This window comes from Diceros bicornis, chromosome 5 (genome assembly GCF_020826845.1).
Source record: "Diceros bicornis minor isolate mBicDic1 chromosome 5, mDicBic1.mat.cur, whole genome shotgun sequence".
Classification (NCBI taxonomy): Eukaryota; Metazoa; Chordata; class Mammalia; order Perissodactyla; family Rhinocerotidae; genus Diceros; species Diceros bicornis.
In genome coordinates, this window is record NC_080744.1 from 62,428,405 (window position 1) to 62,440,552 (window position 12,148).

General features: G+C 55.3%; 1 protein-coding gene across 1 annotated transcript in view; it reads left to right on the forward strand.

The window, feature by feature from the left end:
- The first annotated feature begins 1,813 nt into the window (after positions 1 to 1,813).
- CORO2B (coronin 2B) overlaps positions 1,814 to 12,148 on the forward strand; it is a 136,936-nt gene continuing 126,601 nt past the window's right edge. Inside the window, exon 1 of the mRNA XM_058541941.1 lies at positions 1,814 to 2,153. Within this exon, the coding sequence (XP_058397924.1) occupies positions 2,139 to 2,153 (15 nt within the window). The 5' untranslated portion in view covers positions 1,814 to 2,138. The remainder of the gene's footprint in view (positions 2,154 to 12,148) is intronic.

Below are 12,148 nucleotides of genomic sequence, written 5' to 3' on the forward strand. Positions count from 1 at the left end.
AATGCAACGGGGGGGGGGGGGGGGGGGGGGGGGGGGCATGCGAGCTGGATGGAGCTGTCAGGGGTGTGTCGAGGAGATGTGGCCATGAGAGGAGGGGAGTGTTTGGATTAGCGCAGAAGAAGGAGGAGGGCATTCTTGGCAGGCAAGCAATGTGGTCAAAGGCAGGAGATCCAACTTGGGAACACACCTAGGACAGGGCTGCACAAAGGAGATGCCTGAGGCCTGCAGCAACACTTGATCCTCAAGAGATTCAGTAAGTCACTCAAACTCCTCACGTGCGAAACCAGGACTGACGGTTCTCCAACTACCTCCCAAGACAGGTGTGAAGCTCAAATAAGGCAGCAGGTGTGAGTGGCCCTGGGATTCACAAATCCAAAGCACAGTGCTGTGCTTGATTTAAAAAGACTTCTGTTCAAGTCCTGGCTCCGTCACCGCGTGATCTTGGGCAGGTCTCCTTCCCTCTCTGAGTCTCTTCACTTATCAGCAAAATGAGGATGGTAATTCCTTCCTCATACTGTTGCATTTAGGATTACAGGAGAAAATGTCAATAAAAATAGCATGATGATCCACAAAGCGCTCTACAGATGCTGATTACGCTATCATTATTGCTCTAGTCCAAACAGTGGGCTCCCTGAAGGCAGGCATCCGATCTCCTCTCCGTTCCCCCAGCACCTTCCACGGAGCAGGTGCTCGAGTCCCACCATGTCGAAGACGTCGTAGTTCATTGCGTTGCGTCTTCGCGGTGGAGCAGGAGGCTGGCACTTCCGGGCTCGCCGGCAGATCGTGATGCGTGGAAGATTCCCCCCCCCCCCCCCCCCCCCCGCCTTCATCCCCGCTAACCCCACCCTCCTGTCTCAGCAGTTCAGTATCTGCCGAAACCGGTTCTGCTCAGGTACTTTCGAGCAGGGCTTCCTTCTCAAGGCTTGTGGGGTCACCTTCAGGTGACTGTCCGTCAAGTTCCTGCAGCAGCTCCGGGATATAGTGACCCGGATCAGGATTAGTACACCACAGAGCACGCACCTGTGTTCCTCCAGAGCAGCGCTGCACCCAAGGGCAGTGTAGACACACTTAGGGCAGGGCCCGTCCTGTTTCTGGAACGCAGCTTTTCTAACAAGGGGTTCCTAGAGAGCTTGCGGCGACGTGGAAAGAGCGGGCGCCCGGAGAGACGCCTGGGGCCAGTACGGCTGTGTGCCCTTGTCTAAGTCACTTCCCACTCTGGTCCTCTGTTTCCTCTGTAAAATAGGCGACGATCCCCTCTGGGCCAGTTAATCGCGGGAAGTAGATTCAAACGACTGCTTACACAAACCCCATCCCACGACCCTGTGCCCAGGGGTCTGCGCGAGGCAGGGGTGCTGGCAGAGCTGCGGGCTTGCGGCTGCCACGCTCCTCTCTCCGCCTGCCGCGCGGCTCTCGCGGCCCACGGGCCGCCTTTGCGAACCTCCAGGGGGCGAGCCCGGCGGTCCCCTCGGCCCACGCGGCGCCTGGGCCGTCTAGCGTGTGACTTCACCAGCGTCCCAGGGCCAACGGGGCACCGAGAGCCCAAGTCGCCGCCCACTCCCCCAGCCGGCAGGTGCCAGGACCGAGCCTCGCCCAGCCGCGTGGCGTCCGCGGGCCTGAAGGGGTTAAGGCCGCGGGCCTGGGCGCCTGCCCCGGGCTCCGGGAGCGGCGGTGCCCGGCGGCCGGCCATCCAGCCCGGAGGCGCGGGGCACGGCGGCGGGCGGGCGTGCGCTTCCTCCTCCTCCTCCTCCCTCCGCCTCCTCCTTTGTAGCGAGTTCCCGGCCCCTCTTCCTCCCCCCGCCCCCCAGCCCGGGCCCTCTCCCTCTCTCCCTTTCTTCCTGCCTCGCCTTCCTGCGGCGAAGGAGGCTCATCTATTATAAATGCACATTCGGGGCTGACATCAGCGCCGAGCGGCGGGCGAGCGCCGACGAGCGGTCCCTGCGCGCTGCCAGCCCGGAGCGCGGCCCCAGGCTCGGCTGAGCCTCCCGCGGGGCGCGGGGAGCGCGCGGAGAGCTGCCCGGGCCGCGAGCGCGCCCAGCCGCGCCGGACCCCTTCCCGCCGGCGCCTCGGGCCCCCGGCGGACCCCGGCCGCCGCCCCCGCACGCCGCGCCCGCGCCCCCGCACCGCCGCCGAGTTTCTGCATGACTGTCACAAAGGTAAGCGCCACTCGCCCGCCGCGCCCGGGACCCGCCGGCGCCTGCAGCCCCCGGCGTCGGCTACGGGGGGCGCGGGGGTGTGGGTGTGGGAGGGGGCCCTGGGGCCGGGAAGGTGCGGCGTGCGCCTCTCTTGCTCCCCCAGTCGCTTGAGTCGCTCTGGCCCCCAAGGACTGCGGAGGAAAGGGGGAGGATGCCGCTCTGGAAGCCGCTGTGGTTTGGGCAACATCGCTTCGCAGCGGCCCAACCCCAGGACTGCATTTTTAACCCTTGTTTAGGATGCTGCATTTTTAACCCCTGGAGAGCAGCGTTGGGCAGCTCCGTGGTGTCCCCGATTGGAGTGCGCCGCGGGGAGCGTCGCTGGCAGGGACTGGCCCCGGGCAGTGGTGTGGGAATGGGCTGCCGCCCTGAGGAGGCCAGCCGAACGAAAGCCCACCTCACCTGCTGGCCTCTCCCGCCCAGCGCAGGAACTCTGGCCCACTCCAAAGCCAGTTAGTGGAGAAGGCACTCCCCAGTCTCGGGCGTTGCTGCCAGGGGTAGGAAGGGTTCTGCGGTGACCGACTTGAAGATACGGGGAGGGACTGTGACAGGGAAGGGGGAGGTGGGCATTCTGGCAGCCCCTATGTTGGAGGAGGGTTCCTGGACTTTGGCGCCGGTTTATTGGAGAGACTTTGGGGGCTTCCCTGTTGGGGGGAGAAAAGAGTTAAGAGGACAGCGGGCTGGTTGAAAGCGCCCAGATTAGGAGAGGAGATCTGCATTCACTCCCCAGCTCTACCCAAAACGCCCTCGGTGACCTTGGCTGGGCACTTCAGCTTTGGGCCTCAGTTTCCTCTTGTGGAGTGTGAGGATAATACTCTGGTTCCAGGGGTGGTGACAGGCAGTTGAAGAACCAGTAAGATCAAGGGTGTGAACCCACACTTTTCAGAGAGCTCTGTCGGGTCAGGAGCTCACAGCCTCGCCTTGCCCTTGGGTTTGGCGATCCATGCACCTAAGGCCAGACTCTGCCAGCTGCCCAGCTGGCTCTCACAATTGGAGGGTTGGAGGCCCAAGTGGGAACGGCATCCTGTTTGTGGTCAGAGCAGTGGGCCAGAGGGAGGGTCAGCCATGGAGGTGATGGGAGGGGTGGTTTTGGCTCCTTCCACTAAGCTGGGGGCTACCTCTGACCCCATGAGATCTACCATAAGACAGCGTGTTTGTTTAGGGTCTTTGGGCTCCATTCCAAAGTTGGGACTTGGAAACATTGTAGGAAGATGAACTTGGGGGCTGAGGGGCTACCTCAGTCTGGCTCTACTGGCAGGGCTGCTGTGACCCGCAGAGGGTAGGAGGCTTAGTGTTTTGAGATGATACAAATGCTATTCGGCTGGGAAGGATTATTATCATTAAGGTTATTAATGTCAAAGACGCAAGCAGGCCGGGGCAGAAGAGTAATGGATGAGCCTGGATGAGAGATGAAGGCTGTGGGATTTGTAATAATAGCAGTGAGATTTGACTCAATGCCTCCCCTGTGTCTCTTTATGTACGTGAGCTCAGGCAGCCTTCCTTCCCAGGAGGCCTGCAACGAAGGTGCATTCAGCTTCCTTTAACAGAGGAAGAAGCTGAGGCTCAGAGAGGTAAAGTGACTTGCCTAAGGTCACAGTGAGTAAGTAGCAGAGCTGGGGTTTGCCTTAGGTCTGTCTCAATCTATGGTCTATGATCTTTCGATAGCTCTGCACTGTTGAGGATCCTGGAGACTGGGTTATTCCCATGGCAGAAGGGCACTACTTGGAGGCCTGGGCCCTGGGGTGGGGAGTCCATGAAGGTGGGTACTTGTCTGTTAAACCCATTGGCAGGCCTGGCCTCTTGGTATCCAGTCATTATTCACTAATGCTCCCCCTTTTTCCCCTCCCCCTCCAAACTCCTCTGTGTCTCTCTCCTCCTACTCTAACCAGTGTGGCATCGGTTTAAGCCAGCTCAGAGGATTAAATAAAATCCCCACCTTAACGCTATTTTCTCTCCCCTTGCCAGCCCTTCACAGACTGGTAGTGTTTCTGTAGGGGGCTCTGGAGGAGTAGGAGGGATGCAGGAGAGGGGCCAGGGCGCCGTTCTGCTGCCTGAAAGCCTGCTGGAAGAGGCTCCTCCACAAGTTCTAGAAGAAACCATGGTGCTCTGGGAGCCTGAAGGCCTGGCTTCTAGTCCTAAATCAGCCACTACCAGACTGTGTGACCTTGAACCAGTCACTTCCCTCTCTGGGCCTCTGTTTTCCCATCTGTGAAATGCAGGAAGTCGTTTTGATGATCTCTGGGGTCCTTTCTGCTGGGCCTTGGGAGCTTTCGGCTCTGGCAAGGAAGTCAGTTCTGATGGAGACTGAGGGCTCTCTGTTCTCGCCAGGGGTGGTCTGGTTACAAGACAGATATGAAGAAGAACCCTAAAGGGAGTCTGGGAGGCGGGTTCATTGCTTACAAACTGGGGGTGGTAGACAGGGGAGGGAATGGATGAGAGGGTGAGCCCCGGCTTCCCGCCCCTCGGAGCCCTGCCCTAAGCCTTTGTGTCACGCCCCCTGAGGGCAAGGATTTGGCCAGGGTTAGACGTGGGTTGCAGGAGACGGTCTCATTAGCTCAGAGAACCTGGAAAGTGAAAAAGAGGAAGTCAGATGCAAGTTGCTAGATCCTCAGTAGCACTTCCTTAGAGGAGGTGGGCCTCAGTTTCCATTTACCACCCTCCCTCTGTGCATACTCCTAGCCCCCCTTCATGGTGGGGTATAGCTGGTGGAGGTGCATATGAAGCCTGGGGGTTTCTGGAGGGCTTCCTGCCCTAACCGGCACTAGAGATGGAGCCATGCAGAGCTCTGGATTGTGACCTTCTAGCCTGATGGCGTTTTTCCTCATTATGATGTCTTAAACTGTATTTTCTGGTATGTATTTTAGTAAGCTGGCTTCGTTTCTTTATGTAACGAGGAGGAGAAGAAAGGAATAAAGAAAGAAGAGAGAACAGAGGGAAGGACCAGATGCAGCTTCCCAGACCGCAAACATCCGCAGGAGGTCAGGGCCCCTCCGCCCCCCAGTTTTAGTCCCATATCCTCACATGGGACAAGTCAGGGGAGAGGGAGGGAAGGCTACTCTCCTAGTAACAGGGAGATTTTATTCCAGATGATTTTATTCTTTGAGTTCTTGTGCCTGCTTCTTGTATTTTTTCTGTCTCCAGTCCATTTCAGTCATATGCCAGGCTAGCAGGGCATCTCCAGTTCTAAATGTCTGTTCCTAAACTGTCGCCAACTGGAAAAACAGAACAAAATACATTAGAATTGTGTGTAGCATACAAGTCAATGGGCTATGAGAAAAGCTTTCGAGCTATAATGTTGGGCTGTGCAACTCCTTTTTGCTGCTCATAGGTCCTTTGGAGTGATTTCCTGGCTTCTGTCTGTGATGTGACCAGAGATGGGGCTTCTAAGGTAGGGAAGGTGGTGGCTCACAGTGATTGGGCGTCCTCGTTCCCAGGTGTGCCTTGTTAGTTAGGTGCCAGTGAGCTCAGTGCTTTCCAAGTTCCTGAGGCTGGCTCAGGGGGTCAGCGGTCCAAGAACAGAGTACCCTCAGCAGCAAGAATGGTACCTCAGAAGGACTTAGGAGGAGGAATGAGCGCAGAGAGGCTCCTGGATGCCAGCATCCTCCTCGCCACTGAGCAGTTGATGCCCTGTCTGCAAGCAGCATTGTCAGCTGTGCCCGGGCCCCTCTCTCCACAGGCCAGCCTTCTCTCTCCTGCGCCTGTCCCAGCCGAGCTCAGCTCACGGTGGCAGCCCCCGGCTCCTGCTGAATGTGAAGGACCTGGGAAGGTGTTGCTCTGCCCAGGTAATTAATAACAGTTAATTGTTTGGCAAAGATCACAAGTCTCTAGGGCCTCTATAGAGTGGCTCGTAAGAGAATAGAATGTTTGAGCAGTCAGATCACCCAACCCTCTTCCTTGGCAAATGAGGGAACTGAGGCCCAGGGAGCCGATCATGACTTGCCTAAAGTCATTCAGCAAGTTGGAGGCTGGAGGGGCTGGAACCTGGGTCCTCCTGACTGCTGGTCGGTCCTCTTTCCACCTGGCTGCCCTCTGGGGGGTACTGAGCAGGGGCAGGTGTTTTGGCCCCACTCCAGTTACCACGCTGCATCACCCCAGCCTGGACTGCTGGTGTCTGGGTTTCCCTCTGCTGGGCAGCCTCTTCCTTTTTGGGGTCAAGGTGTGTGGGACCCCGTACCCCCATCTTGACCCCAGGGTCAGAATGGAGAGAAGGGGATTACAAGGCCCTTCTGCCTCCGACTCACTGACCCAGAATCTAGTCTACCTAGGAGATGCTTGGACCGCCAGAGATTCCACTTCCCAGGACCTCTTTCCTGTCTGGCTCTCACTGGGAGAAGAGATGAGAAAGCCAGCATGTCACAGGGCCGCAGTTAAAAGGCTGAGAGGTGCCTGCACAGACCCAGCTCCCAGACCCTTGGGGGTGGGGTGAGGGTTCTGCCTTCTCTGCTGCCCGCACTCATGACACCTCCTCCCTCCTCTCAGTTCTTCCTGATATCTCTCATTCTCATGCAGAAGGGATGTGGCTAATGTTCACTCGCTTCTTCAGCCAGCGCCCTCGGAGCTCCTCCTCTGGGCCAAGCCCAGTGTTGAGCATTAGGGTCACAGTATACATTAGCCACAGCCCGTGCTGTCCAGGACCTTCAAGGAGAAGCATGTGGAAGGTCCAGTGGATGCAAGCCAGGAGAGGTCTGTCTTGCCTGCTTACTCTAAGTGCTCAATAAATGCAGGCTCTTTCCTTCCTTACTCTGTCTCCCTCTAGGCACTGGAGCTCACTCTCCAGAACAACTCTGGTGAGTTACTTTCTTCCTGAGTGTGCCCAGATGCCCTGTGCTCTCTTGCCTGGGTGCATTGCCACCTTGGCACCTATGGCGGCACTTAGAGCCATCTGGGAAGGATTGTGAGGCTCCCTTGGGCTCCAGAGTCACCCCGCAACTGGCCTGCCCTATGGAGTCAGCATAGACTTGAGCTTGGCCAGTTGGGGACTGTGGACACCGGCTGGACCAACGGCCTGGCAGCATCAGGCCCTGGCAGCTCAGCGATGGAGTGAGTTTTTCCACTCTCTCCCAGATTGGCTAGGGGTGGAGCAGACATGGCCTCAGCCGCCGCCGGCTCCTGGCACTGGGGCGGCCCAGATTCTGATTTGGATACGCTGGCCGCAGAATTTGTCTGGTGTCCAGGAGATGAGAGAATGTGCACATTCCCTCTGTGCCCAGCCCCCTCTCCTTCCATCCTCTCCTGATTGGCTCATTCTGTCCCCCTACCTTTCCCTGCCCGTGGACCCTACCGGCTCAGGCCTGGGCCAGAGCAGCTTGCAGCCTGGGAAGCTGGAGCAGCTGGCATGGAGCAGGCTCTGCCAGAGAGGGACGGATGCAAATCCAGTGGCTTGCACACGAAAAGAAGCTGTTTAGAATGAGCCTGTCCTTTGTGGGCCTGGAGTGTGGGACCAGCTGCGAAGGAGGCACAAGTGTGTAGGGGAGGGAGTAGGGGAGAAGCTGCCACCACCCTTCCTCACCCCCTCTCCCTGCCCCCCGCAGAGGCCCCTGGAGGGACTTTATAATTGGTTTCTGGCTGGCACCCTCCTTCCAATTAATTAACACAGCAATGGGAGGCACCCAGGTTTGCTCAGGACTGTCCTATTTACAGAAGACAAACATGGGTTCCTGCACTGAATCCCTTCGAGGGTCTGAGGGTCCCTTGGTGGAGCTGGTTCCCCCTATTTGCAGATGAATAAACAGAGTCTCCGAGTGGAGAGGTGGCCACACCCTAGTCACACAGCTAATGTGGGTCAGAGCCAGGATGCACATCCAGATCTTCTGACTTAGAGCCAGAACCTTCTCAATCTGATCACATAATGGCCCACATCCTGTGAAGATTAATCATTGTTGTCACGAGAATAATGGTTATTAAGCAGGCATTGGGCCTGCGTGATCGCATTCAGTCTGTACAACCATGAGGTCTATTCTATCGTCAGATGATCCCATTTTCCGGAGGAGGAAATTGAGGCTCAGCAAGGGTAGGTGACTTGCTCAAGGTCACAGGTTTAGTGGGTGGGGAGTGGGGCTCTGTGCCTGGGCCGGCTGACCCCGGAGCACAGGTTCATCTAATTTCCAGACCTCTCGCGCTGGTGCTCCATCCTACTCTGTGCCACCCCGCCATCCCCATGGCAGAGGGCTCCCATCTGTGTCTGTGGCCCTGGCACCTGGGTGTGCTTGACAAATGCTGCTTGCCTTGAGGGTGACACCATGGGTGTATCCTGCTTAGACTTCCCTGTGGCCTTTCCTGGAGCTGGGAACCACGTAAATAATTTGGGGAAGGGTGCTGGGTGAGGAGGGCAGCCAGCCCAGGGGCGGAGCGAGTGTGACAGAAGCAGGACCACCTTCTCCATTTCCATTGAAGCTAGCTTTGTGTAGGGAATGCAGGTCTGTGGTCCAGGCCTGCAGCCCTTATGAGAAGAGGCTGTCTCTCGAGATGGCCCCTGATGACCAGGGGGGTGCCAGCAGCTAAGAATGCCAGCTTTAGAGTCAGACAGATGGCACTGTATCATTTACTTGCTGTGTGTTCTTGGGCAAGTTGCCTAACCTCTCTGAACATCTGTTTCCCCATGCATTAGTTGGGATTGATAATAGTAGTACTTAAAAGGATTATTATGAAGATTAAATGAGCTGATCCGCGTGAAGCATTTACCACATGCCTGGCAGTTAGTGTCAGCTATTAACATCGGGAAGACAGAAAATTAAACAAATGGTTACAGTGAGTGTCCTGGGGGTTATGAAATGAGAAGTACGGAGAACTCGGGGAATAATAGCAAGGGGCCTGATCTAGCCAGGGGCGGTCAGGAAGTGACTTTTAAGCTGAATCACGAAGGATGAGTAGGAGGCAGCAGGGGAAAGGAGGAGAGGAGAGGAGAATGGGCAGAGGGAAGATCATGGGTGAATGTCTGGGATCTGAAGCAGCTCGCGGGATTGCTTCCTGCCAGCCAGCAGTGGGGAGAGCTCGGTGTGTGTCTTGGCTCATTTAATCTTCAGGGCGATTTCATGGTGTAGGTTACTGTGGTTATCCCCACTTCACGGATGAGAAAACAGGCTCAGAGAGGCCGAGTCAGCTGCCAAAGGTCGGCCAGCAAGGCAGAAGAGAGGCTGGTCCAGACCCGAGCCTCCTGACTCAGGCACCCTTTCCTTCCTCCCTGTGGCTTGATGCTCATAGGGAGGATGGCTCGTCCCTGGGCCACTTCTTAAACTGACCTGGGCAAGAGGGGTGTGGAAGCGCCACGTTCAGTTGTCCGGCCTCTGCCGCCCCTCACAGAGCCTCCCTGGCCGTGTACGGGAGGGCAGGGGCCCTCTTGGCTCCCATGCAGCTCCGGGGAGGGGTCATTTATTTTTCCAAGAGGAAACTTTGCTCTGGCAGGAAAATTTCCACCTTATATTGTTACTGGGCCCAATTACGACTGTTTTTGTTCTTTAAATCTTTCTGATTATTGGATTGGGCCTTGGTCTTTAAAGTAAAACTATAGGGACATATATATAATTTTTAATGTTACGAGTCCATTAGGCGTCTGCGTTTTTGTTTCCGCCCTGCCTGAGCTCGGAGAAGGTAGACGTTTTACGTGGAGTTTGTGCCCCAGGCATAAACTTCCTGGCCCCTGTGTGACGCAGATGGCAACAACTTGGGAGGCCCTGGCTGCCCGGAGAGGGGGATGTGAGGAGACTAGCTCTGGGTGGGTGCTCACACCGATCCCTGGGAAGAAGCCCAGTGTTTGACTCCTGAGCCGTCTGAGGTCATCCGGGCCAGCCCTCTGCCTCCCTGGCACTCCACACTTTTTAGGAACATTAGGATGACTCCTAAACTTAATTTAGATTAGTTTAATAAGTACTAATTGATTAATAGGCTGTTCCCAGCCTTTTACCAGGTGCTAGGTCCTTGCTTTCAGGGAACCGACCGTGAAATCAACAACAGAAGGAGCTAACCCTTCCAGAGTGCTTAGTTTATGCCAGGCAGGTAAAAAGTGTTTCACATGTATTCGCTCATTTCATCTTCTTGACCACCTGTGAGGTCTGTGCTCTTACTGTCCGCTTTCTACAGTTGCAGAAACAGAGGCCCAGAGAGGGAAGGGTCATAAAGCTGGTTAGGGGCTGAGCCTGCCTCCCAGGCCTTCTGTCTCACCACTCTGTCAGGATGGAATGACCTTGAAACGTGTGGCCAGAGCAGGGGACCCTGGAGGCAGAAGACCTAGGTCTTGCTCTCGCCTCTGCTCCTTCCTGTGTGACCTTGGGCTAGTCTTCAACGTCTCTGAGCCTCTGTTTTCTCTTCTGGGAAAATGGAATTAGTCTTCAACCTCACAAGGTGCTGTAATAGGTAAGTAGGGTGCTTGTAGGTGTCATGGAAGGGGGAGGCCTATTGTAATGTCTGATGAGCACCCCTCCTGCCCCCCCAACGAGTGTTTTACTGCCTTCAGAGTTAGGGTTCCATCCAACAGCTAACCCACTTCCCCGCTGCCGTAGTCCTGACTTCAGAGTTGATTCGTACCCTGTTGGAGTAGACAAGTTCACCTCTTACCAACAGCTGCTGTTTTTACTGTCAGGCTAGTTTGGTGCAGATGAAAAGTTGCTTTTCTCTCTTCCTGTTCTGTCTGTTTTGGCTGTTTTCATATGCTTGGGACAAATAATCTGACTACAAAAATTGGGTGTCCTGTTTTCATTTGAAAAGTGAGCCAAATAAAGCATCTAAGCCTTGATCCGTATCATCCTGGCTCCCTGCAGGCCCCAGCTCCCTGTGGAAGGTGGGCAGGATGGTCCCAGGGCACAGTCCCACCCAGGTCTCTCAGAGACCTGTCCCCACTGCCAAAATGACTTTGACCTTTGACCCTGACGCCCCTGGGGCTCGGACCTGCTTTTCCTTTGGGTTTATGGAAAGGAATATCCTCTACTAGCTTGAGGTGTTTGCTGCAAACCATTTAAATGCCTTGAGTGTGGTTTCAGAACTAGCAGCTTTAGGATCTGGGATCTGGGGGAATTTTCAGGACATGGAATAGCTGATAAAAAGAAAGGTGTTGGTGGAAGGGGACAAAAGAATTTAATTCCTGAGTCTTTTGTTTAATGTCATGAAGAAAATGCTGTTTAGGCCTGCCCTGCCGACCTCCAGGTGAAAGATCAGTTGGGTTTACAGGAATGCATGGGGAAATTTGGGATTCCTGGAAATTTAGAATTCTGGGAAAGGGGATTTTTGTGTACCTGAGGGTCCATTTGATAACCTTTCATTATCAAAAATCTGTCCTCTAAAGGCCCTGGGTCTGCCTTCCTGCCGTAGTCATTATAATATCTGAGAACAAACTCAAATTGTTATGGATTGAGGCTATTTCAGGGCCGGAATTGTCCAGTTAAACTGGCTTTTGCAGGGTCTGGATGGGCGTTAATTTCTCTGTCCTCTGAGCCCTGTGGCACCCAGGCTCCACTATACCAGCCGCAGGTAAAGGCCTGACTCGTTATGTCGTGTGCTGATTGTTCTATGAGCACGAACTTGACTCCTTACCTTAATTGTGAGCTTGCTGAGGCCAGAGATCATGTCTGATTCTTCTTAGTACCTTTCACAGCACTCATCAAAGGTGTAGTATAGACTTTGGGGTTCTGGGTTAAAGATACAAGGTTGTGCAGGGTTTGGAGCAAGCCCAAACTACTCCCTGGCTGCTGCTGCTTGGGCTAAATTCTTACTCCTGTAAATCCATGGGCTGCTAGAGCCGGAAGGGGCTCTAAAGAGATGTAATGGGATCACTCATTTTGCAGAGGAGAAAATTTGAGGCCCCAGAAGGTTTATCCAAGGGGGCACAAGGGGCTGAGCAGGAACTGGGGTTCCCTCTGATTAATGGAGGGGTCAGGCTGGACGGGTTTCAGTTCAGTGGGTTTTTCTAGGCTTCCAGTAGAAATCAGGACTGATTCAAAAATGAGTGGAGGGGGAAAGTTCCCGAAAGA